This window comes from Antedon mediterranea, chromosome 10 (genome assembly GCF_964355755.1).
Source record: "Antedon mediterranea chromosome 10, ecAntMedi1.1, whole genome shotgun sequence".
NCBI lineage: Eukaryota > Metazoa > Echinodermata > Crinoidea > Comatulida > Antedonidae > Antedon > Antedon mediterranea.
The window spans coordinates 129,415-157,088 of NC_092679.1; the positions used below are offsets into that span (position 1 = coordinate 129,415).

The 27,674-nt window shown below is 32.1% G+C and overlaps 4 protein-coding genes across 7 annotated transcripts; 3 read left to right on the forward strand and 1 right to left on the reverse strand.

The window, feature by feature from the left end:
- Positions 1-1,037: 1,037 nt before the first annotated feature.
- On the reverse strand, positions 1,038-6,242 carry LOC140060442 (uncharacterized). Of its 4 annotated transcripts, XM_072106654.1 has the most exons (6): positions 5,146-5,311; positions 4,492-4,565; positions 4,248-4,412; positions 3,328-3,488; positions 2,565-2,788; positions 1,038-2,092 (listed from the first exon to the last, which is right to left on the reverse strand). In XM_072106654.1, exons 3-6 carry the CDS (start codon positions 4,376-4,378, stop codon positions 1,277-1,279), a joined length of 1,332 nt encoding a protein of 443 aa, XP_071962755.1. In that variant the 5' UTR covers positions 4,379-4,412; positions 4,492-4,565; positions 5,146-5,311; the 3' UTR covers positions 1,038-1,276. The 4 variants fall into 4 exon arrangements, with proteins under 4 accessions (XP_071962755.1, XP_071962757.1, XP_071962756.1 ...); XM_072106656.1 differs by lacking the exons at positions 4,492-4,565; positions 5,146-5,311 and adding an exon at positions 6,122-6,242 and having other exon boundaries at positions 4,248-4,470; XM_072106655.1 differs by lacking the exon at positions 4,492-4,565 and having other exon boundaries at positions 4,248-4,470.
- A 586-nt stretch (positions 6,243-6,828) lies between these two features.
- LOC140060052 (NF-kappa-B inhibitor epsilon-like) lies at positions 6,829-10,549 on the forward strand. The gene is made up of 4 exons (XM_072106099.1): positions 6,829-7,464; positions 8,243-8,348; positions 8,577-8,823; positions 9,222-10,549. The coding sequence occupies exons 1-4, from the start codon at positions 6,971-6,973 to the stop codon at positions 9,572-9,574; spliced, it is 1,200 nt and encodes a 399-aa protein (XP_071962200.1). The 5' UTR covers positions 6,829-6,970; the 3' UTR covers positions 9,575-10,549.
- A 2,229-nt stretch (positions 10,550-12,778) lies between these two features.
- Positions 12,779-15,296, forward strand: LOC140060431 (synaptojanin-2-binding protein-like). The gene is made up of 4 exons (XM_072106631.1): positions 12,779-12,952; positions 13,852-13,988; positions 14,205-14,318; positions 14,407-15,296. The coding sequence occupies exons 1-4, from the start codon at positions 12,898-12,900 to the stop codon at positions 14,533-14,535; spliced, it is 435 nt and encodes a 144-aa protein (XP_071962732.1). The 5' UTR covers positions 12,779-12,897; the 3' UTR covers positions 14,536-15,296.
- Positions 15,297-15,657: 361 nt separating this feature from the next.
- On the forward strand, positions 15,658-27,057 carry LOC140060194 (scavenger receptor class B member 1-like). The gene is made up of 13 exons (XM_072106303.1): positions 15,658-15,777; positions 16,390-16,550; positions 17,748-17,905; positions 18,450-18,591; positions 18,753-18,956; positions 19,189-19,327; positions 20,255-20,324; positions 21,731-21,903; positions 22,125-22,243; positions 22,432-22,505; positions 25,407-25,458; positions 26,011-26,172; positions 26,360-27,057. The coding sequence occupies exons 2-13, from the start codon at positions 16,437-16,439 to the stop codon at positions 26,414-26,416; spliced, it is 1,464 nt and encodes a 487-aa protein (XP_071962404.1). The 5' UTR covers positions 15,658-15,777; positions 16,390-16,436; the 3' UTR covers positions 26,417-27,057.
- The last annotated feature ends 617 nt before the right edge of the window (positions 27,058-27,674 follow it).

Below are 27,674 nucleotides of genomic sequence, written 5' to 3' on the forward strand. Positions count from 1 at the left end.
TTCATACATTTAAACCCCTCATCACCTTCTATAACTCTCGCACTGGATGGATCAGCAATAGAACATCATTCAAAGACGTCACATGGGCCTGGCCGGTCATGTTATGAGAAGCTCTAAGCCTGCCTCAAGAGTTCTCCTTTGGGAACCAGAAGAGAAAAGGAAGGTGGGAAGACCTCAACTGACTTGGCTTGACATTCTGTTGAAAGATACCAAACTAGACCTGAGTGAACTGAGAAAGAGCATGCTTGATAGAGATGTGTGGAGACAAATTATCATGGCACCCACTTAATAGTGGGATGACATTAAGTAAGTAAGTTTGGTCAAAGGTCAGTAAAAGCATTTCCGGTCATTTTTTGGGGTAAAAGTTGTGTTAGACTGAATATAAATATGTATATTCTGAGCAATTTGACACCAAAAGCAAATCTGTATGACAAGTGGTTGTCGAGATATAAGAACCACACATTTCTAACCTTTGACCCCGATTTGGGCATGTTCGCCCCAGATAGCAAATTTGGCACATATCTTATGTTGTTCCTTGGGGTCTAATTATCCTATAACAGTTGAGATATTCTCTCCTAAATTGAATGCATACAAATCTTACCCAGGTCCTAGACTAGCAGTAGTTATTAATGAATAAAAGTCAATGACCTTTGACCCGACTATCTGACCAATGGCACAAGTAACCCGAAATTTGCAAAAACTTTATTTTGTTGTTTGACCACTAAAACATAGATGTAGACACCACATTTCTCTTTTTAAACCCAGGAGTTGAGGAGTTATGAGCCATCAAATGCCACAAAAAGGTCACTGACCTTTGACCCTCAATATCTCACTAACGCAGCAACTAGAAGGCTGCAAAAATTTTTCGGTATTTATTCACACCTAAAGCTACAAGAAAATACCAAAAGACCTTTTATTAGAATTTTTTCAAGGTTACATAGGATAAATGTCACATATAGCCTGTACTAATATTGTTATTGATGTTTTATTATGTCTTGGAAAAAGAAAGAATAATTCAGAATGGATAGATAACTCAGTAATATATTTGTACTCATTATACATGATTAATTTAACAGCATATTTTAAATATTGATCGCTTAAGATTCAGTATATTATATTCAATAAGCAAAATGCAATGGCAATAGAACATTACGCGACTAATATATTATGGAACATTTAAATATATAATTTGTTGTGTATAGCACTGCAGGGTTTACCCATATGTCAGAAAGACTTCCCTTTCCCACTCGTATGGAATACGTGGGCTCGCATGAAATTACAACGTTTGGTACAATGTTGGAAGTGATGGTCTCGGAGAACTTCGTCTTCGTCCGGCTTTTAATTTCCTAGGTGAATAAAGTCTATCACTATCAAATTGGTCTCGTTCTTCCCCAGTTTTAGGAGCTCTTTGTCCCGTGAAAGGCCTTTGTAGTTGTAACTTACGTGAATTCAAATCTCTTAATTTCTCACGAGAACTCGAACTATTTTCTAAGTTATCCTTCTCATCGTCAGCATCATCATTACAACTACATTCATCGTGACTACTCCCTAAACTTTCCCGTCTTGTATGTTTTGGTGATATTACCTGTCGAGGACTATTTCTACCACCAACGCTAATTCTTTGTACACCATTATCAGACCCATTACCCACACATTTCCCGTCTTTACTTGTGTTTTCTAATTTTCTACCATCAGTTTCAGAACCGCTAAGATCAGATGAATAACCACTTGCCCCTGGGGCAACTTTCTTTCTAATTGTTGGAAATGAGTTTCTACGTGACGCTGAACGGGATCGTTCTTTGCCTTTAGCTCTAGATGCACCAGTACTTAATGACGAAGTCGCTAAACTACTTCTAGGGTAGTTCATTCTAGTAACATCTCCTCCAGACATTCGCCGTCGTCTGAACGTCCCTCTTGCAAGAGCACAGTGTGTGTCACTATCACTGTCTTTATTTTCGGAGCTAGTAGCAGGGATTTCGTGGACTGTAACCGATCCTTTGATTGTGTTTAACGTGTCTGTACTAATGTTGTTACCATTTAATAATACTGACGTCAGATCCGTTTGAAAGCAATCCAATAAGTTTTGCCAAACCTAGAGAAAATTGATTTGATTGTAACTGAATAGATGAATAGGTCTAAATATAATTGAGTTATTGGGAAATAACTTTATTAAATCATTATTAAATAACCGTTAATTTGATTAAATCGTACGGTGATTGTAAGAAGTGAAGAACGGTAACGGAAACAAAACCTTGTCTGAAATGTTAAATTTGAGTATAGGCCTATAGGCCTATAGCCTACTTTGTTTTTAAAATTGCTCAGAAATATTGGATTGTCCAATGCGTCAAATCGCAAAAGTTCTGTCGTCGTATAGCAGTTTATATAGAATTTGGTATTTAAAATTACTCATTGATTCTTGCTGGAATTATTTTGCAAACTTGGTTGGGGATTGTTTTTAATCGATATCGCATATTGTTGCTCTAGGCCTACTGAAAATAATCAGGAAAAAATGATATCGGTTATTGTGACATGAGATTTGATGACACGTCATTGACGTAACTTACCAGCCCTCCTTCTTCCGATATACCAGTTCCTTCTAAATCAATTATTTGTAATGTTTTACATGCTGCTGCGGCCACAGCAAACACCCCAGCACCGTAGTCACCAAGTGTGTTATAATCAAGGCCCAGGTGACGCAATGATGACCTCACCGCGATGGCCGTCGCCAAATGTGCCCATCCCACATTTGTAACTGCATTATTTGCGCTCAACACCAACTCTCTCAAACCTACAGAAACAGAATAATAGAACAGTTTGTAATTGTCTTCTAAGGTTGACCAAGGAGAGTGTAATTTCACTCTTCCCTGACAGCATTTAAACTATTTCAATTCAAACAATAATTTGATTAAAATAAGAAGGACAAAATTCCGAAAAAGCAAAGCTTGTATAAGGCAGCCCATAAAACTAAAAAAAAAAAAGAAAACAGAACAACACGTGAACCGGAAACAGGACAAAAAAATGAAATGAAGACTTTATTTCTACTTTTACGTGAACACAAATCTTAATGCAATGTCATCATCCGAAATGAGTTAATTCACATTGTTTGCTAAAAAATCACATTAAATGACTCAACATTATCGATATGCAGTATCATATTGTCATTTAACAGAAGCAAATTAAGACCTCGTGATAAAACCGCTCTCCGAATCAATTTCGAGGAGCATTAAAGCATTAACAGCAATCACACTGTCTCCTCGCATGGATAAACATGTATTTATTCAGCTTGTGTAATGTTCGTTAAAAAAGATGAATCATCCATCAACTTACCTGGTCTAGCGCCGTTGCCTGGCAACATTCGACAAATTAAACGTATGCCTTCGTCGCCTAGGTTACAGTCTCCGAGATCGAGGGTGCGTATTCCAGGATGAAGACATAATGAGTCTATAAGTAATGTTAAACCTTTATCGCCTAACGGAGTACCATGAAGGCTAAAAGATTAAATTGAGATAAACGAAATGTAATTAATCAAACGTCTTAAATGTTTTTGGGTTTTAAGAATGACAATCCATATTTTGAAAAGAAATCTTGAATCGCAGTTACACACTAGAGTCAAACCGTCGATATTAACATTGCCTTATAAATTAGTTAGCTGCCACACGATTGTTTTACAATCATGATTCGTCACCTATAGGCGATCAGTGACGCGTTAATGAATTTGTTGACGTTCTTTACAACGCAGAATCGAGACATTGGATGCATTATAATACTTTTATACAGTATATTAGTTCATTTGAAATTTTAACTTGTTATATAATTTATTAAAATATTTATAAAAGATTATATTCGATAATATTGAAATGGTATTAAAGAGTCTTAATTTTCGAACTATATTTCATACGATTTGTATGTTGGCCTAGGCCTACAACCTGTTGTAACGTCATCATAATATGTTATATACTTATAAGATGCTATACTATAGTTACGAACTCAGTTTAATTCGTTTCGAGGAGAGAAATATAGAAAGACGTACGAAATTGATCAAAATATGCGTAGGCCTACGTAAGCCAAGAATACAGCATTTCTTTTCCGCGACTGTATTTTGGTCTATTACGTTCATCTACTTCTTACACTGAAGATTACTGTATATTTAAGTTGTTCGTGTATTATGAACGATAACATTATCTGACATTTGTCATCCAGACTGAAGGCCCATTATATGGAGGAAAATATAATTGTTTAATACTTACTGTAAAGATGTAAGTGACCTGTTTTTATTAAGTGCAAGCGCTAACATCTTAACTCGTTCAAGATCGCATACGACACCAAGATTTAGGTTAAGTTGAGCAACTGTTTTACATTCTGCTAAAGCCTGCATCATTTTTCTGAAATCTTTATCTCCGACTTGACATCCACTTAGGGATAAAAGACGAACAGAATGTGACCGGAGTGAATCGCATATATCCCTTACTTCTGAAACGGACAGAGATTTACCTGATAACTGAACAGATCCCAACAACATCTTGATTCTAGTCTACAAAATGTCCACTCAACTCAATATTTTAATCCTATAAAATATAATGAAGTTATAAACATAAATCCAAAACAACAGATCTTAAATTATTAAGCTTACTTTCTTTTCTGTGATTTATTTTTAGTTGGAAATTGAAAGCATATGCCTATACTTGTGATAATAATAATAATAATAATTAATTGTCGATGATCAGCAGCATATTCAAAAGTATCATGAACGTAGTTCGGAATGTTTATTTTACTTAAACTGGATTACTGAATTTTAGCATTTTAACATTAATGTGTGGTGAGATACTGTATTGAAATAAAATATGCATGTTTGATTAATCTATAAAAAAAAGGAATATTTTGTAACTCTGGAAGTTGTTGGCATAATACGGGTAGTGATCTTCAGGACAGACCTACACAAAACAACACTACGAATAACATTATTCATAAGTTATAACCATTCAGACAGCAATATTTCGCAATATTATTGACAACGTGCGCTTACTATATACTAGGTTTATTATTTAACCACTAGAATACCTCATTATTTATATCTTTCGTCTGTACAATATCGATCACGCATGAGATATCCATAACATGCTGCTCATCTAAAGTAATATAACTTACCTTTTGCCTGAACGACGAATGTGAATAATTATCATCTGTTGTGAAACATCACTGACAATGATAAGTCAAAGCTACAAAGCTATATTTAAGCGCGGTTCATGGGACGCAGAAGGCCTTCCTAGTGAGCTTTTCATCGGTCTATAATTATCATCTATTCCACGTTAAATTTCTCCTCCACCCTATTCTCACGTCAGTGAAATAAGCTTAATGCGCATGTGTAGACATAATGATTAAGAAGTAATTTCCGTCGTCATCGTGTTTCTCATCACGAAGTAAACGCACAGAGAGCGTGACAATACCGTGAATACATCTTTCTATTAGTTGATTGTAGGTATGTTATTAATATTAATGAGTCAATATTGTGCTGTTCTGCTGCTATTATCGAACAATTCTTGTATAAGGTATAGCATTTAATGTGTTGATCGATAAATCAACGGACGTGCTCTTCTATATTCATCAAATTTATCTTGTGAATATTGTTCACTCTCTCTTATACTAATATATGCTGTATATTGTAGCCTTAATTCGTTGTATGCAGTATCAATGCATTGAACTTCTTCATATTGTTGTTACATGAACATCTTCCATCGTCCTCGTCATTGGCAACATTAATAGCAGTTCAAAATTGCCATCGACTTACTCAACGAGTTATAGTATTATTGTCAGTATCATCATCATCATCACCAACCATAATCATCACTAAGCGTCATCATCATCATCACTATCTCATCATTTCATTAACGTCATCATCACCCGTCATCATCATCATCATTATCACCAATCATCATCACCATCATCATCATTTCATTAACGTCATCATCACCAACCGTCGTCATCATCATCATAACTTCACCACCATCCTCCAAATGGCATGTTCAATACCAGGCTATGATTATCCTTATACTATAGTACTAGGGTGCCAACAGATTGAATTACAGTTCAATTTTTTTTATTTCAACCAAAAAGAAACACTCACGATCTTTTGTAGCTCGTAGTAGGCCATAAATTCGTCGTCAATCCTTTACGATGCATTTAGACATTGACACTTGTATGGGTTTTTTAATTCAATATACTATAGCAATAGAGGGCGAGCTATATCCTGTAGTCTATCATGTGGTAAATTTGGGGTTTTGTAAGTGGATATTTTTTTCTATATAAGTCCTACTTAAAATGTTTACAACTGATTGTTAAACAAAGTTCAATAACTCATTCAACTCCGTCTCGTTGCTAATTAGGCCTAATAATTATTAAATTGATGGAAAATGACAGTGAGAAATGTGATGAACTGCTTATTCAATTCCAAATTGCATATGGCAGCTGGTCTGGTAATGCACATATTACGTTACAATATACATGTTATTTTTAAATGCATTGAATTTTCAAGAAAAGTTTATAAATTATAATTATAATTGTTTGTTTGTCCTGTGAGATCCAGAAAAATTTATATTTCTTTTACTTTTTTAAAATCATTTTTTTTCCTTCATTACTTTTATAAAATATTACAACTTTACCATGCAATAATTCGCAATTTTAGGCCAATATAAAAACGAAACCGAGGCTTGGGGAATCCCCATAATTGCGAGTACCAATTGGTTGAGTGGGTCATGTGACTATTATTGGCTAATCAACGCTTTCAAAATTGTAGGGATTCCCCTAGCTTTTTATTGATCGTCGTGTCGTACATAGGAAGCAGATGCCAAGTCATCACTTATTTTGTTGAAACCTACACTAGTACCCAGCCAGTCAGCTTGATCTAACTGTAAATTGTGAATTTCAGAAAATTTATTGTTGTCAATACACAGTAAATTAGACTGTGATACCAAATATGTCTACCATTATGCCGGGACTTGTATGTAACCTTCCAACAAGCACATCAGACAACACAGAACAATCCCGAAAGCTAGGCCTAGGCCAAGAAGAAGGAAGGCCGAACTCGTCAGCGGGCCTAGCACACGATTCAATGGGAATGAACGGGCAATTTCGCAAAGAATTTGGGAATTTGAAGGTGCCTGTAGACGATTGTAGATATGATTCAGGAATAGACTCATTCAAACAAAGTGATCTGCAAGCATTGCAGGACGAAGCAGAATATGAACAGAATGAACAATTTGTGAGTAATAATAGTACGATTGTGGCAGAACAATTTAGAGATCTGAACATAAATGACGAAGATGAAGTACCGGTGGGCCAGCACCAGTACCAATGCACAATAGATGAGGACGGTGGCTATGAAGATGTTGATGATGCACGTTGTTGCTCTATGTCAGTCTGTCACTGTTTAACGCCAGATGCATTCAACCAAGATGAAGAAGGCGATACGTAAGTCAACGTTTTATTAGTTTATTTTCAGCAGCATTCTTTTTAAATGCCTGTTTTTGTCATTTTATTTGCCAAAAAAAAATGTCTTTTTTTTAATCTAACTTTCATTTAATTAAACAATTTAATGTCATTTCACAGAAATGGAAGTGTAATTGCATTTTTAAAATGTGGGTTTTCATTTAAAAGAGTGTTAAAAAGAACCATTGATGGGGATTTATGAAGAATTTAATTTAGTTTTCATTGATTGAAATGACAAATTAACCATTTTGATTAATAATTAAAACATCTTTTTCATCAGTTATTTTATAAGTAACATTTTTGTTTTTTAAACCCCCATTTGTTTGTATTTTGTAGGCTCCTCTCACTTTTAATGCAAAATGCTATTTAAAAAAAAAAAGGATTTTTTTTGTGTCTTTTTTCATCTTTTGTTGTAAAACATGACATTTAGTAATTTTAAGAAATTGTATAAAGGGCGTCAATATTAACGTAAGAATTGACTCTAATTTTACATATGGAATTTTGATGGGGATTCCCATGCTTTTGTTGCAGTTCACAAACATGTTTATTAATAGATGACCTTGAGTCACTTTGTGCCAATCTCAGCAGATAACATAATTGTATGTTGTAGATAGTTAATAGTTTCAGTATCTGTTATTAATTATACAATACATGACACATTTGTATATAATTGAAATTATGATAAAAGGTTACATTTGAAAAATTTATTTCATAATCTTCAAAAAAAAAAATTAATGTTGCTTTGATATTTGTTTTTTAGACCACTTCATTCAAGCATAATTTACAACAGTCCACAGTATGCTCACAAGTTTATCTCCTGTTCACCATGTGTTGAGTATCTCAGCATCCAAAATAAACTAAGACAGGTATTTAAGTATTTTTTGCTTTTAATTAAATTTTTTCGGGTAAATAATTATTTTTTTTAGATCCAGCTTTTGGTCAATGTGACATTAAAATAACATATTCAACAAAAAAAATTGAAAAAAAAATTTGTTAGGGGGACAATATATCTTTACTTACAGTACTGTACTAGTTTGCAGATACCACATTTTACATTAGTAGTAATTTCTAATGTTGTTATTTGTGATTGATAGACACCGATGCACCTATCAGTAATCATGAATCAAGATGAGATTGTAAGACAGTTGGTGGTTTCTGGAGCAAATCTGGAGATACAAGATCAAAGCGGACAAACTGCTTTACACTTAGCATGTAAATATGACAACTTAAAGTTGGTTCAGACACTTACTCAACCAATTACAGATCAAGAAAGATATAAGTGGCCTGGAAGATTTCTGGAACAACCAATTCCTCAAAACTTAGAACTTCAAAATTTTGAAGGTGATTGTTTTAATTTTTGTTAATTTGTAGTAAATACATAAAGTGACTTCTTCCGTTAACAATAGTGAACGACAAATCTTTTCTCAATACAGACTTTTTTAGGGGATTTTTATTTGGAAATTTTTGTTGGAATTTTTCTTTCAAAATCTCATGAAATTGTGATTCCATTGTTGTTGAAGTTGGCTCTTTGCCAATGAATACAATATACATAAGGGAATTCCCATGCATTAGTTGCCCATTTAAATTTAGGAGTTACAGTTATTGAAATTTAATAGTTAGTGGTGTAAGGAAGTGAAGATTCTAACAGTTCAACAACCTTCTATTTTTAACAGAAAAAAATTAACAATTTAAGAAAAGTATTATTCACATTTTAAATTCTGTTAAAATTGTTTTTGTAGGATATACCTGCTTGCATTTGGCATCATTCGGTGGTAACAGTGAAATACTGCAATATTTAGTTGATCTTGGCTGTGATGTGAATGCAAGAGATGGTAAAAGTGGTAGAACAGCCTTACATCATGCTATCGAACAAGGAAAGACAGACCTTATTAAGTTTCTTGTACATACGCTTAATGCAGACGTTGATGTCTTGACCTTTGACCACTGTACGCCACTGCATTTAGCTGTTAGCAGAAAATTTGGAGAAGCAATAGCGGTGTTGATGGATGCAAATGCAGACCGTTCAATTGCAAATAGTGAGGGACTCAAAGCAGATCAACTTCACTCGTACAAATCAACATTTTGTAATTGAAGTAATATCAGTGATTATTCAGAAACTTTAATGACTTAACTGGTCTGCAGTAAACTTAGCATGTGGCTCAATGCAACTAGTACTGATGTAAATAACAAAACTTTTCTCTCTAAATGTGTTTGTCTCTTATGAAGAAGAAAAAGTTGCAGTAAAACTTTTCACTACAATTTGTATACATAATTTGTATACATAATTTGTATACATAAAATAGCAAGTTTATATCTTTTGTTGCATTCTACAATATTTACTATATCACTAATCAGTTGATGAAAACAAAAGTAAAACCACTTCATTTTGGTTTTTGTTTACTATATCACTAATCAGTTGATGAAAACAAAAGTAAAACCACTTCATTCTGGTTTTTGTTTACTATATCACTAATCAGTTGATGAAAACAAAAGTAAAACCACTTCATTTTGGTTTTTGTTTACTATATCACTAATCAGTTGATGAAAACAAAAGAGAAACCACTTCATTCTGGTTTTTATTTACTATATCACTAATCAGTTGATGAAAACAAAAGTAAAACCACTTCATTTTGGTTTTTGTTTACTATATCACTAATCAGTTGATGAAAACAAAAGAGAAACCACTTCATTCTGGTTTTTGTTTACTATATCACTAATCAGTTGATGAAAACAAAAGTAAAACCACTTCATTTTGGTTTTTGTTTACTATATCACTAATCAGTTGATGAAAACAAAAGTAAAACCACTTCATTCTGGTTTTTGTTTACTATATCACTAATCAGTTGATGAAAACAAAAGAGAAACCACTTCATTTTGGTTTTTGTTTACTATATCACTAATCAGTTGATGAAAACAAAAGTAAAACCACTTCATTCTGGTTTTTATTTACTATATCACTAATCAGTTGATGAAAACAAAAGTAAAACCACTTCATTTTGGTTTTTGTTTACTATATCACTAATCAGTTGATGAAAACAAAAGAGAAACCACTTCATTCTGGTTTTTGTTTACTATATCACTAATCAGTTGATGAAAACAAAAGTAAAACCACTTCATTCTGGTTTTTGTTTACTATATCACTAATCAGTTGATGAAAACAAAAGTAAAACCACTTCATTTTGGTTTTTGTTTACTATATCACTAATCAGTTGATGAAAACAAAAGTAAAACCACTTCATTCTGGTTTTTGTTTACTATATCACTAATCAGTTGATGAAAACAAAAGTAAAACCACTTCATTTTGGTTTTTATTTACTATATCACTAATCAGTTGATGAAAACAAAAGTAAAACCACTTCATTCTGGTTTTTGTTTACTATATCACTAATCAGTTGATGAAAACAAAAGTAAAACCACTTCATTCTGGTTTTTGTTTACTATATCACTAATCAGTTGATGAAAACAAAAGTAAAACCACTTCATTCTGGTTTTTATTTACTATATCACTAATCAGTTGATGAAAACAAAAGTAAAACCACTTCATTCTGGTTTTTGTTTACTATATCACTAATCAGTTGATGAAAACAAAAGTAAAACCACTTCATTTTGGTTTTTGTTTACTATATCACTAATCAGTTGATGAAAACAAAAGTAAAACCACTTCATTCTGGTTTTTGTTTACTATATCACTAATGAGTTGATGAAAACAAAAGTAAAACCACTTCATTCTGGTTTTTGTTTACTATATCACTAATCAGTTGATGAAAACAAAAGTAAAACCACTTCATTTTGGTTTTTGTTTACTATATCACTAATGAGTTGATGAAAACAAAAGTAAAACCACTTCATTTTGGTTTTTGTTTACTATATCACTAATCAGTTGATGAAAACAAAAGTAAAACCACTTCATTTTGGTTTTTGTTTACTATATCACTAATCAGTTGATGAAAACAAAAGTAAAACCACTTCATTTTGGTTTTTGTTTACTATATCACTAATCAGTTGATGAAAACAAAAGAGAAACCACTTCATTCTGGTTTTTATTTACTATATCACTAATCAGTTGATGAAAACAAAAGTAAAACCACTTCATTCTGGTTTTTGTTTACTATACCACTAATCAGTTGATGAAAACAAAAGAGAAACCACTTCATTTTGGTTTTTGTGTGATTTTTTTTGCTTGCTGAAGAAATTTATTTTGTTTAATTGATATAAAACGTTAATACTACGTTTAAATTCAAATAATTTATAGGAATAAATTCACTACTAATTACTATGTATAACCATTATAATGTTTGAACTAAATAGAAACTGTATTATTTTAGAAGTATTATACAGTATATATACAGAAATTTACAGTGTTATAAATTACTATACTTTAATCATACAATTACATGGTTGCGTTAACTTAATAAAGACATATTCTTCTTTTTTATCATTTGTTTAATTGTGTATGCACATTTATAAATGTATAACAACGGAACCTGTCTGTCTGTGTGTTGCTATTGGATGCTTGATTTCTTGAGTAGTGCTATTTCAGAACACTATGGATATGACTCCTATTATTTAATAGAAAGTTCTCTTTGTGATGCATTTTTGTTTACACCAGATAACATGGTTGTTTAACTCTTGTAAAATCCTCTATTAATGTTATGTTTCTTCTTTATTTAATTTGTTATTTTCTATGCACCATTAATAGAAATAAATGTTTATGAAATGAAAACACATCCTATGACAAGTTTTTCTCAAAAGAGGAGATTATGCTAGTTGTGCACTGGTACAGTAGTACAGGAAGCAAAGTGTGTTAAATAAAGATTGAATGAAAGAAATTCTGTCTTGTATTATTTCATAGGCGTAATGGATAGACATGACTTTAGAAAAGATTAAAACATATTTTTACTTTTATTTTCAGAAGAATGTCTAATTTAAATATTCTTTATAATAAAAAAAAAACCAATGGAAATTTTTCTTGAAGAGGAATTGGAAAGTGATAATTCTGTTTCTTCCCATCTATTGAAGATGTTAACAAACAGAATAAAATGAATAAAGTGATAATTCTGTTTCTTCCCATCTATTGAAGATGTTAACAAACAGAATAAAATGGATTCAAGACGACTCAATAACTGTCATAGAAATACATTCTAAACTTCTAATTTCGCCACAAAGTATTACATGACTGAACAGCTGATAATACAGTACTGTGTAATTTATACGTGTATTACGTCATAAATATCATTTATTATTACTCATTTGGCGTTCCATAACATTCGCAAAAGTGGCGAGTTCGCGATAAATGACCACCTCTTTTCTCTCGGCCGAACCACCACCACAAAGCGCGAGCGTGTGGACGTTTTTAACGAATGTGTGTATGTGTGTATAATAAGTAAGGCCTACCTCTAACAATTAGCTCGTAACATGGCAGAAAGAGAATTTGAGACAGACTTGATTGAACTATCAAGAGGAACAACTGGTAAGTCTAAGAACATTGGAGTGAAACTTGTTTACTGCGTCCGAGCTAGGCCTAGGAAGCCCACTACCTAGGAGTAGTCCGTGTTGGCTACTACACTAGCCCACCCACCAGACAGAGTAAACCGCTCACCGGCTTAGCTAGGCCGGAAATCCGCCGGGAGGCATGCGGCCGAGAGGGATACTCTACCTTTACTGAGTCTGGGGTAGGCCTATTTAGTATTATACTTAGACCTAGGGCCTACCATATCCCCTCTTTCTTACATGATATATTATATGCTGTCGGATACTCTACTACTATATATTACTAACTTTAACTCTAGGCCTAGGCAATACCTAAACTAGCCTAGCTAGGCCTATATAATTAATAGGGCTAATATAGGCTGTATGACTCATGACTAGCCTAACTAACCTAAGCCTAGCAACCTTAGGAAGGAAGCCCTGTTCCCTCCAATTAGAGGACCATTTTCGTACATATTATAATAATTAATATAAATAGGCCTAGGGCCTAGTAGGCCTACTGTGAAACTGAACGTAAATAATCTATTATTTATTAAAGAGAGTGTGGCAATTTGCAACTCCACTCCCTAAAGACTTAATTGTATTAAATAAGTCTTTGTTTATGTAGAGCATCTAGACTTGTTGTAATAAGACTTTATGCAAAGCATCTTGTGTATGTTTCAATTGTCTTGTGAATGTGTAATTACTGTACCACCTTTAAGAAAGATAGTGAATGAATTCAATTGTGGCTGGTGGTTATCCTTGGAAATGTGTCTAAAATGAGAATTTTTTTTAAAAAATGGCAAATTTTGATTATCATAAATAAAATGGCCACACATATTGCTACTCTTCTACTTGATTTTTATTTTATTTACTAAAAACACTGATACATTTATTTTGAAGGATTGGGATTTAATATTAAAGGTGGAAAAGATCAACCTTATCTGCCTCTGGAAACTGGAATATTTGTCACTAAGATCCGAGATGATGGGGCAGCAGCTAAGGACGGCCGATTACAATTGGGAGATAAAATTTTAGAGGTGATAGAGACTCTATTACAGTTTGAAAATATAATTTATATCATACAGTATTGTCAATGCATAATTACTATACTTTCACCTTCAGCAATCAATTATGGTTAGATGGTTGGAGCCATTTTCTTTACTATAAGATAATTAATATCTAAGATCTGTTTTGCCTGGATATAGTATTGCTGTTGTTAATTAATTTGTTTTTTATTTTCTTAAAATTGTCAGATTAATGAGAAGGATATGAGAGATGTAGTACACAAAGAAGCGGTAGATATATTCTTGTCTGCTGGTGAGAAAGTGAACCTGTTAGTACAACACGGTGTCGAAGAACATGTTAGGGTGAGCCTCTTTGGTTTGAGACTTGGTCAATTAACATAAGCACGTATTCTTTACAGTATTAGTAAACAGTGGTATATTATTTTTCTAGGAGATGCATCGTCAAAAGTTAGCAGCTGCACAAGAAAAAGAATCAAGAAAATTTCCATGGTTGGCATTATCAGCAGCAGTAGCTATAGGAACCATTGGAGTGTTTTATTATCTTAAATACCGCCGCTGACATACTTTATAAACACAATAATTACTTTTCTTAAAACGCTGTGTGTCTAGGGATATGGTACCTGTATCAAAGCTTCTGACTGCTAAAGGTACGGCCAATTGCTAATATACCTTAGTGTTTCCCTAAATAATCAAACATCCCAAGAAAATAGTGAGCTTAACCCTTATCCACAAAAATACAATTTTAAAATTTGTCTGGGAATGAAAACCACAACCCCCAGTTCCTTTAATGCCAACCAGAGTCACTTTGTATGTATATACATTGTGATGTCTCAACCTTTAGCAGCCATAATGTTATCGTATCTCTAGACACAACGTTTCTTAAATGTAGTAGATTATTAATCTTGGTCTATGTATTTTAAATACAAGATATTTCACCATCCTTATTACTGGGTATGCACTTCAAAAGCACTTGGTACTAAATTCTAAATATTAATTACTAGCATGGCGGACATATTGTTTTTTATTTGACTCTATTTGGATGTCCAATAATACTTGAATTGTTTTAATTGATTTAATAATGTGTTGAACTACATTTATTAAATTCATATTTTGTATGTGAAATTTCAATATTTTATTATTAATTTTGTGATTCCTTTTAGAAGCATTCATAATTGTGTACAAAATATTGAAAGAACATGAATTAATAAAGACTGCATGATGTACATTTTGACAGATTTGTTCCATTCTAGTAATTTAAAATTTGCTGGATATGATAATGGGTATATTACTCCATGATATGATGTAATAAATATTGATAGAGAATGTATTTTATTGTTTCTTTCATGTGGTTCAGATAACAATAATAATATCCTTGATTTATATAGCGCCTAATGTTGTGAAACCTCTAAGCGCTGTACATAAACTAATACGAAAAAAGAGAATTCCAACCACGGCAAAAAAAGCCGAAGTAAGGGGATATGCCTTCGTTGCTAACCAGATAAAAACCAACTAAACAACAACCCAAGGCAGCTGTACTTTTATTTATTTTTTTCAGGGAAGATTTAAATTCACTCTTGTCAGGTTATGTGTGGGATTCAGACAAAAATTAACATAGCGCCACCTATAATTTAAATATCTGCAAGTACATTGACCCTCCCACGGTCGAGTGGTTTTGAGGTTATATAAATAAAATAAACAGTAAACAATAGGCAGTAGTCTACTGTATTCAAACACATGATGGGATGGTAGTCTTCCAAGTTATTCGGACAGATTCTCTTAACAACCTCATCTCTTATGTATGGTAAATGTATCCATTCTTACTTTGCATTAGATTGATTAGTTTAGATAGTTTTAGTTTGGGTGCTATACTATAGCCTATAATATAGTACAGCTGAGTATGTGCTTTTGTGTAGTGTGGGGCAAAAACCCCATCATGATGTTGTACAGAGTATAATAATAAGCACAAACCACAGTCGAATCTAGGGTACTAGAGTCGGATCTCAGTCAGGTGACTTATCATGATGAAGGTATATTTTGTGCAAAGCTATCTATTTTATATTTAAAGTATTTTTTGCAAAGGCGTTCTACTTCTAACAAATTGCAATATATTCTGTAAGTGGCAGGCTCCTGCTGTCGAGTGTGAATTGAAATAAAAATTTAAAAAATAAAAAAATGACAAACAAATAAAATTTGTATATATGAATATGAATTTCCATTCATTCAATAATCAATTTCTTCATTCAACTCCACAAAATAAGGAGATTTCATTCATCAAATTTTAATTCATTACTGATAGAGTAGAATAGATGTTCACCAGTAAATTTTACACAAAAAAAAAGATCAATGGAAATAAAAATAGAAACACTTTTTATAAGTATAAATTGTTGTGATCTTTCATTCTGTTTCTTTTCAGGACATCTTTGTCTGTGATTTCTTTGTGTTAAATCCTATTGTTTGATCATGGTTTATAAGCTGCCAATATGTTTTTTAAGTGTTGGTATTGTTGGATGCTGCTGTGGTCTCTTCCTCGTACCTTACATTTTTCATGTGGTGCTAAAAGATATTGTCACTAAGGTTAGTAATTATGATTAGATGGCAATTGTAATAATCCTTTCCACTCACTATATTTTTTTTTCAAGGCCCAGCTATTTTATTTAGATATTTAAAAGATATTTGATTAATTTCGATGTTCAACTAATGAATCATTTTTTTTAGGTTAATAAAGTGTAACACACCCAATTTCATTTTAAATATTTGCAGAGAAATTTGATTTTCGTGCTGTAAAGTATAAGCTATAACAATTACGTTAATATTTAGATTTTATTTCAAATAATATAATCAAATTCCAAATCTCCACCATTTTTCTTGATTTTAATAATATATGACTAACAGGCAAACGTAGGTTTTAATTCTGGCCAATAAAATGAAGGAGTAATACCATTGAATGTCTCTATAGAATGCCTTGGTTGCTTGGCATGCATGATTAATTGTATAGAAATATTTATTTGAAATAATGTGTTCAATATTTTCATACAACCTGTATATCTAGAGTTGAAACCCATAAAATGAATTTTGAAAGAAAAAAGGGGTAAAACAGCTCAAAGTTTTATTGAATAAAGTTCACTATGTTTGTGGGTGGTACAGAATACAGCCACAATGTATGCATACAGTAAAGATATAAAAAATAATAAATAACTTAAGTATACATTGTTGGGCAGGAAAATGATTGCTAATGATTATTAAGTTGTTCATCAAAAAGAAAAAATGTAATATTGTGTGTTGAGATGATATTAACCACAATGATATTAGTTTGGGGTCAAAACCAATTCACAATGATAGGCATAAAGCATTTTTATATCTCCATGCATAAAGTATATTGACATTTTCTGCTGATAATGTCAAAGTCAAATTTATTTATCTTAAATCAGGAAATTGCATTGAGTTCATTGCACTATTTTAAAAGGATAATAATAATTTGATATGAATCATATCAAATGATTTTTATCCTTTTAAAATGATACACACTTTACATTAAGAGACATGACAATTTTGATGAATGAATTTAAAAATGTTAAATTTAGTTGAATAAACTATAAAAATACAAATATATTATATATGAATATTAAAAATTATGAAACACAATATATCATTGCCAAGTGTAATAAGAAATGATAGATTGTAGGTTTGCATGGCGAATAAACAATTCTCAACCAAACTTTGTTTAAAAACACCTAACTTTAATGAATGATAAATTGTCAACTTTATTTTCAGATAATGGTAATATCTCCATCATCACAGATATATGATGCTTGGAAAAATGCTGATGTACCGATAGTTGAAAATTTTTATTTTTTTGAAGTTCTAAATCCTGAAGATGCATTAAATGGTTTAAAACCGCAACTAAAGGAAAGAGGTCCATATGCTTACCGGTAAATAACCATTAAAAGTATATACCAGTGAATTTCACATGATTCTTTTCAAAAACATTTGGATTTCTGACATACCGTTTTGCCGTAGAGATTTACAGATGAAACCAGGCTGGATAGTAAATCATAACTAAGGCCTATACCCTAATGCTCTGTAAAGTTCAATGACATTACAATATGTCGTTTAGGTTTCTTTGTGCTGATGTTATTTAGCAACAGTTAGCAAATTGTTTTTTTATAAATGTGAATATTTAATGACTTGTTTCATTTATCAAAATATTTTTTTATGCAACCATAAGTAATTAAATTTATAAAGAATAATACCATTCAATTGTTTTTTTAATCATTTGCAGTTAAATTAAAATACACTTGATGTCCCATTGTGCTTACTTCTAATTGTTTGGAATTGATTTCAGCATAAGCAATAAAATTATTTTAGAGTGTAAAGAAAATCTCTTATTATAATTCTGCTGGTAGAATACATTCACTTGATAACACAGTTTTTACAACTCATTTGATACTAAATCAGTTTTTTATTCTTTTGCAGAATAACAATGCCAAAAGTGAATATATCTTTCTTTGAAAACAAGACTGTATCGTTTCAAAATCGATATACCTACACATTTGATGAAAGTCTGTCCGCAGGACCTGAGAATGACACTTTTATGATGATCAATATTCCAGTCGCTGTAAAGTCTTTTTTTTCACCTTTTTTTTTATTGTTATGGTTTTAATACGTCTTTGTGATTACAAGATTGAATAACATTTTTTAGTCAAAATACTTTAATAATAAATTTATTAATTTTAATGTCACAATTTGCGGTTACATTTTTAAATGTTTATATTTCAGACTATGGTAACGATGTTAGAAGATCTTCCACGTTTTATAAAAGCAAGCATGTCGTTAACTTTAAAAGAATTAGGCGAAGAAATGTTTGTGGAAATGTCTCCGAAGAAACTTATGTGGGGATATGAAGATGCTTTGTTTAAGTTTATTAGATCCATCACAGGGGATTTGTTTATTCCTTCGGACATTTTTGGACTCTTTATAGGGGTAAGTCAAAAAGAAATTTACTAAGGGTTTGTTTTTGCTGCACAAGAGCTGAAGAAACCAGTAATTTCAAAATAGATTTAAAATGTAATTTTTATATTGACTGCATTTCTGCATAAGTCAAAAAGAAATTTACTAAGTATAATGTACAATATGTTATATGCAATTAAATTAATGCTTATCTGCCTTCTGTACTTTGATCATGACCTAGAATTTTTGAACTGTTACATTTCAGAGAAATAATACTGGTGTTGGAATGTTCAACATTGAAACCGGTGAAAGAAATAAATCTGAAGTGAATAATATAAACACATGGAAATACATGAAGGAATTACCATGGTGGTTGGGTTATGCCAAGATGATTAATGGCACAGGTATGTAAATAAAAGATTAGCATTTCTAAAAGAAAAAAACATGGCACACCTTAACCTGATGGAAACATACCAATGAAGGCCACCCTCTGTGAAACACACCTTAGCCTGATGGAAACACCAATAAAGCCTAGACCACTCTCTGTGCACATAATGTAAAAATTCAATTCAATTCAATTCAAAGTAACATTTATTTTCTTCAAAATAAAACAGTCTACAAAATGGTGTAAAGAAAGGAAATATGATTGAAGAAGGCATGTTCAAAAAAGCAAAAAGCTTGTGACAGACATGCCTAAACAAAGATTAGATTTAAACAACACGTAAAAAGAAAAAAAAAAATAAAGAAATAACAATATAAAAATTTACATAACATGGGTTAAACTAAATAAGTAAAATGACAAAAAAAAATAATTTTGGTATAAATTAAGAATTGTTCGTCTTCTTGTTACTCATCATTAAAATTATTATCATAAAATGTAATATTATAAAAATTAATACTTGGATGTGATATATCTTTGAATACGATATTTATAGACCAATTAAGCCAAATTATTTAAGGACAAAATACTCTCCAAGGTTTCTCCTAATTTCTTAAATCTATCTTAAGGCCTTGGATGTAAATTAATAAAAAGGAATCCTTAGCATTTAATGTCCTGGTTGTTTTCTGTTGATTTGTCCTGACCCTTGTCCCGCTTGTATTGGTCTGTTTTGTGTCCGAGGCAGACCCAACTCAAGATCCTGTATCTTTTTGGGGTCCTGCATTCTGTCTTTTCCCCCAGATTTATTTTTATTTATCTATGTTATTTTTATTTATTCCATTGTTTAAATCTTAAAAGGAAGTAAATAAATGTTATTTTGAATTTAATTGATATGCATTGCAAGTATGAACTATTGAACAAAATTATAAATGAATCCTTTATTTTGTTATAGATGGGTTTATGTATCATTCATTTTTATCCAAAGACGAAACACTTTACCTTTTCAACGCAGATCTCTGCAGGTATGTGATGTTACTGTAATGTAATTTAAAACAAAGCTTAGGCCCTGTTCAGACCCATGGCGTTAGATCGTTTTAGCGTACAACGTTACTATCAAGGTCACGTTACAAACCGCAGAGAAAAAAACGAGGTGTTCAGACCCATAGCGTACGATGATCGTTACAACGGAAGTACGTCACCCAGGTTGTTTCTAGTTGCATATTCATGTGCTCTTACCCACGTGTTTTCATCATTATTTCCACTGTATATAGGCCTAGATCTCAGCCCTACAATTATGACAAAATTTGCCGTAAATAAAACATACCTCAGCATTTATTTAAGAAAAATATAGTAAAGCCAAATTTCTGTTTCTATTGTTTTTATTTTGTAGTAAAAAACATTTTCCCCAGGCTCTTGTGTTACGAAAATAAAGCAGGCCTCGTAATGATGAAGAAAAAAAATGATTGTGATTAGTCTATCCAGTCCAGTCAAAGATATATATTCTTTGGTCCAGTCGGTTGAAAATAACCCTTAACTTGCTAATAAAAGGGACACAGCTCCCCTTGTTTGTTTACTGATTTTTTTAGGAGTTAGGGGGTTTTCAGCATTAAACTTGTCCAGTCTAGTCTGCCTTAAGTGACTTGATGTCCCACGCTAGTTTTTAGCTTGAATGAAATGCGTGAATGGCTCTAGGCCTAGCTAGGCCTAAAAGCGGATGGGATTGTAGTCCCTATGTTTAAACATGGAGCTATAATTTATAGCTCCATGGTTTAAATACAAGGTGCATGTATTTATGTCATTTGTTAGAAAATATAATGGTAATCAGTTGATAATAGTTTGTAGCCTTTGTAACAGTTGTATTTGTAGTGTAGTTAGGCCTTATTTATTCTGGCCTTTTTGTTATTGAAATCCATCTCACACATTGACGATACAAGATGTCAGCCTAGGTCAAACCTTGTTTCGCGTCATACCAGGAAACGTTCTGATTGGATACAACGTTGACTTACAGTAGCGTCGTACGCTAAAACGGTACTATCAACCGTTTTCCACTACAACGCTACAACCGTTGTACGACGCGTTGTACGCTAATCCCCAACTGTTCAGACACACATTCTTTTAGCGTCGTACGCTAAAACGGTCTAACGCCATGGGTCTGAACAGGGCCTTAAAAGATCTCCATGGTTGTATAAGTTAATGTTTCAATAAATATTTATGTTGAAGATAACCTTCAGCTTTTTTTATGTTGCAATGCTGTGTTCATGTCTAACAATACATATTTCATTCATATCTGTTAAAACATATTTGATGTAAGGAAATTATGATGAATTGTGTGTGATAATATAAATTACCATTAACACTTATTTCTATGACATAACTTATAATCAGTGGCACTTTACTGTCATCAAACCAATGATATCTTTCTCTTCAGATCAGTATCTTACAAGTATAAACGGGATACACAGCTTAGTGGTGTCCCATTATGGCTGTTTGCCTTAGATCATTTTACTTATGCAAATTCAACTATATATCCACCAAATGCTGAATTTTGTTCTGAAAATTGCCCGCCTTCTGGAACTTTTCCAGTTGCAAAGTGCAGAGACAGTAAGTAATACTTGAATCAGATCATCAACATCATCATCATCATCATCAATATTACTGTTATCGTCATCTTTAATCATAATCCTTACGGGTGAGTCCAATATTCATCCTGAACATACAAAAAGAAGCATTTCTTTCTGTGTCAAGTGTCCTAAACACGTGACTACCCAGCTCCTTTCATTATTACCGTAGTATAATTGCTATAAATATATTGATTTCCTTAGATTCTCCTATATCCATCTCAAACCCCCATTTTTTGGATGGAACTGAACAACTGCAGAATTCTGTTGGAGGACTTCATCCAAACGAGAAATATCATCTTAATTTTCTGAGTCTGGAGAATGTGAGTTAAAGTTATTAGAAAACAATTTGTATGCCAATTATTGGATGACATAATAATAAGTGGCTTTCATTATGTTTTCCTATAAACTGTTTTGACTAATCCATGTACAGTATGTCAGTATGTTAAGTGCATGAGCCAACCAATATGTGATTATTATTACCTGTATCTGTGTTTTTATTTTCAAACAGATAATGGGAATGCCATTTGAGTTGGCAATAAGAATTCAATTGAATATCCAGACAATAAAAAGCTCATCTATAAAGTATGTATGTCCTTATGTTTGATTGAAATTTATATTTATACTGGGTAACCTCTTCAGTCAAAGACTGGTCTCCCAGAGGGCCCAGTTTGTGATCAGTGGCTGTGATGTACTAATACACCGGGGTAAACCCCCTACTCGTCTCGAAAGATGTACTAGGTTCTTTAAAGTGCACACAAGCTAGATGTGTACACTGGACCTACGGTTTATAGTCCTTATCCGAGAAGACTCGTTCTACCACCAGAACCATGGAGTGAGTGAGCCTCGAACCCCTGCCAATGTTATGGCTACGTAATTACGGTTCCACTGTCTTAACCGCTCGGCCACTCACTCACTCATGTTACTGTTGATATTAACTTATTTTGGAAATAATATCTCCTAAGCTTTTTGAGTTATTCTGGAAATTCTTTTTCTGTGATGTTGTTAGTAGTTTAAGATAATGTTTCCACTTTTATTTACAAATAAATTCAAATCAAATTGTACCCCTTTTACATTCTGCAGAGTTTATCTGGACAATAGCTTGATTTGCTTTGATTTTATTCAGGTTTCAACATAAAATTACAAAACAAAAAATTAAAAATACAAGAAACCTAGGATATCCCATAAAGTATTGCACAGTACACAAGAAACCTAGGATAGCCCATAAAGTATTGCACAGTACACAAGAAACCTAGGATAGCCCATAAAGTATTGCACAGTACACAAGAAACCTAGGATAGCCCATAAAGTATTGCACAGCACACAAGAAACCTAGGATAGCCCATAAAGTATTGCACAGCACACAAGAAACCTAGGATAGCCCATAAAGTATTGCACAGCACACAAGAAACCTAGGATAGCCCATAAAGTATTGCACAGCACACAAGAAACCTAGGATAGCCCATAAAGTATTGCACAGCACACAAGAAACCTAGGATAGCCCATAAAGTATTGCACAGCACACAAGAAACCTAGGATAGCCTATAAAGTATTGCACAGTACACAAGAAACCTAGGATAGCCCATAAAGTATTGCACAGTACACAAGAAACCTAGGATAGCCCATAAAGTATTGCACAGCACACAAGAAACCTAGGATAGCCCATAAAGTATTGCACAGTACACAAGAAACCTAGGATAGCCCATAAAGTATTGCACAGCACACAAGAAACCTAGGATAGCCCATAAAGTATTGCACAGCACACAAGAAACCTAGGATAGCCCATAAAGTATTGCACAGCACACAAGAAACCTAGGATAGCCCATAAAGTATTGCACAGCACACAAGAAACCTAGGATAGCCCATAAAGTATTGCACAGCACACAAGAAACCTAGGATATCCCATAAAGTATTGCACAGCACACAAGAAACCTAGGATAGCCCATAAAGTATTGCACAGTACACAAGAAACCTAGGATAGCCCATAAAGTATTGCACAGTACACAAGAAACCTAGGATAGCCCATAAAGTATTGCACAGTACACAAGAAACCTAGGATAGCCTATAAAGTATTGCACAGTACACAAGAAACCTAGGATAGCCCATAAAGTATTGCACAATACACAAGAAACCTAGGATAGCCCATAAAGTATTGCACAGTACACAAGAAACCTAGGATAGCCCATAAAGTATTGCACAGCACACAAGAAACCTAGGATAGCCCATAAAGTATTGCACAGCACACAAGAAACCTAGGATAGCCCATAAAGTATTGCACAGTACACAAGAAACCTAGGATAGCCCATAAAGTATTGCACAGTACACAAGAAACCTAGGATAGCCCATAAAGTATTGCACAGTACACAAGAAACCTAGGATAGCCCATAAAGTATTGCACAGTACACAAGAAACCTAGGATAGCCCATAAAGTCGAAAAAAAACCAACTTATTTCCAATGGGGTCCTATTATCATAAACTTTAGCGACAAAAACATAAAACGGTAAAATTACAAATACGAGTACACAAAAAAAATGGCATAGAGAAATAGACTTATAAAATATGATACACTGAAAATGTGATGACTATAAATAAATAATAAATACATGCAATTATATATTTGTTATAATGGTATGAGACTCGATAAATGCTTTTTAACATCTTGACAATGTCAAATGTGTTTTATTCCTTAGATTCCACTTCCCTTTGAAGCTTGGGGCTTCATTTTATGAACCACATTTAAATAGATAATTAGCATCTATTACAATTAACATAAGTGGTGCATTAGCAGGGTTGACAGTAGAGGCCAAACCAATTACAGTAAATCTAATTTTTTCTCTATGACACTGTTCAACGGAAGTTTGTTCGATTCCTGTCTTATAACTGTGTTAATTTTGCCTTTTCCATTGATTCTGTCAGCAATCGTCGAACGATATCTGATATGGTTTTTTTATATAATATTTTAAATTCTAAATATGACTGTTCATTAATTTCACTATTTAGTTTAAATGTTCCTGGTCGTACACGAAATAGACATTTATTGCATATTCCTTTTAGCCGTGTCGACTGTACTAAGAGGGGACTTTTTCATAGACTACCTTATACATTTAATAATCTAAATAGCAATCATATCGATATTTTTAATGATAGACTTGGTTATTTTAAGAGGACGATGATGTGTTCACTTCTTGAACAGTCTGCATAACCTGTTTTAATTGAAATTTTTTATGGCATGCCAATCTATGTTTTATATATATATTTATATATTTTATCTGTATTTTATTGTTAACCGTTTTTGATGTTGTATTGTTTTATGTTTCAAACCTGTTAGTGGCGGTATTTATCGCTGTTGGTTTTAATTGAATAAAATAAAAAATAAAAATAAAAATAAAAGAAGAGATTATTTTGTTGACCAATTATTACTTAAAAACTTAAATATATATAAAACTAAATTATCAATAAAACAGTTTGGATTTGTTATTTTTGCAGACAAACAGGAAATATACAGACATTACAATTTCCTATCTTGTGGTTTGAAGAGGTAAGGGCTTAGTATTTTGATCCCATCATGTTGGAAAATAATACCCTATGATAATATGTACAATATGTTGTATACTGTATGCTTATATTAGTTGATGTTAATTGTTAATTATAATGTTTATAATGGTACTAGTTTAATTGATGAATGATGAAAATAATTTGTTTGAAAACTACAATTTTGAAACATTCGATCCTTTCCTTCCAAGAAACAAACAAAGAAAAGTGATTTGAATTGAAAAATGAATAAACAAACAATCTTAAAATAGACCTGATGATGGGCTATGCCGAGTCATGTTAGTAAATTTATATTGAGGCAGTTTTAACTTGTTTGATTTTGATTTTATCGATCTATTCCGCATACGCAGCTCTTTTATTTATATTTATATACAACCCTAAAATAGTACAGTATGTACAAAATATCGCATCAACCTGAGTTTTCGGCATGTATTGAATATAGGACTATTCCATTATTTCTATAGGGGTGTTACAAAATATAGAATGTAATAATGTGAAGTTTGTCATTATTATTATTATAATGTTTTTAATTATTTAGATTGTTACTGTAGACAATGACACAGTAAAACAATACAATGATGGTATTGGTTTAGCATTGACTTGTAGTAATGTTGTAAAGTATGTGATGACAGGAATTAGTGCCTTACTAGTTATGATAGCAGTTATTATATTTACACGCAAAGAGAGGCTTACAAAAAAAGTAAGTTATATTATAATCTACTGGATGATTGCAAGATAGTTTGTTATCGGTGCTTGATAAATTGTGACATTCCTGAATAAAAATAATACTTAGAATTTTGTTTAATGATTTTATTATGACCTTATATTAAATGTACATTGTTATGTAATATTAACATTCACTTTTTGTAAATATGTATTTCTCTTAGATGAAAGCAGAAACAAAAAGTGTACAAACCACTGAGAAGACACCATTATTAAATTGAATAGAAAAGCAAGAACCACAAAGTATGGTAGGCACATATATGAGATGTCCACCTTTAAAAGATAAAAAGCAGCAACCAAATAATGTTAACATTTTTGTTTTAAAGATTGTTTTTACATACTATGTGTTCATTTAAGCTTTAAATTTGTACCTTGAACAATTTTGGAAAACAACTTTTAATTAGTTTTTACCAAATGCAGCTTTGTGATGTAAATGTAACAGTATTGGATTATAATGACTTTAAACACTGGAAAATTGTGAAAACAATATCGTCGTGTGTAAATATATGTTTTTTTAAATGAAAAATCCTGAAATGATTTAAAGTCTATATTGCAAAAAGTTAATTTTGTACTGAACAATTTTAGAAAACAAGTTTTAATAATGTTTTTACCAAATGCAGCTTTGTGATGTATTTTTAATGAACAGTATTAGAAATAGCTTTAAACATTTAACGATTGAAATTGTGAAAACAATATCAGGTGTATGTTTTTAAAATGAAAAATCATGAAATGATATAATTATGCTTTATATATATATATTAGTATACGTACATACTATATAAATGAACTCGCAAAAAAATATATAAAAACACCACGTACAAAGTCTATACAATCATGAATCTATAATAAAAATACAATAATTAAAAGTTATCTATTGGAAAGTATTAGTAGGTTTTTGTTTAGTTGGGTGTAATTCATTTTCTGTCTATTGATATTAATCAATTTTGTTTATTATTATGAAAAAAGGTTATTTCATATTAAAGGCCAGGTGCGGGCAAAAAATTTCTATTGATCATACATTCCAATAATTATCGATCTATAGTTTCCCCTATGTTTCATAATTTTTGGGATTTTATTTTTGTTACACGAGCTTGTTAAAAATAAGCACTTTCTTATCAGTGGGGGGATAGTTCAAATTACACAGTAAAATCTCTATTCTTTTATACACAAATTTTGTAAATAGAGAGGAATTTAAAAAAGCCTTGAAAAATAAACGTGGTAAAAAATGTTATCAGATCACTAAATATAGGTAATATAACTTGAATATTACATTTCTGATATTTTTATTCAACTTCAGATTTTTATTTTCATGCTATAGCAAAAATTATCCACCGTATATCCACCACCTTTTTTCACCGTCTAGGGAGTCACCAGACATGTTATTACATTAGGTTAACTACCTAACTACTGAAAAAAAGTCTTCCTGGTTTTTATGGAAGAATTTTGCCAAATTTTGTATTTGACCATATTAAGGGAAAT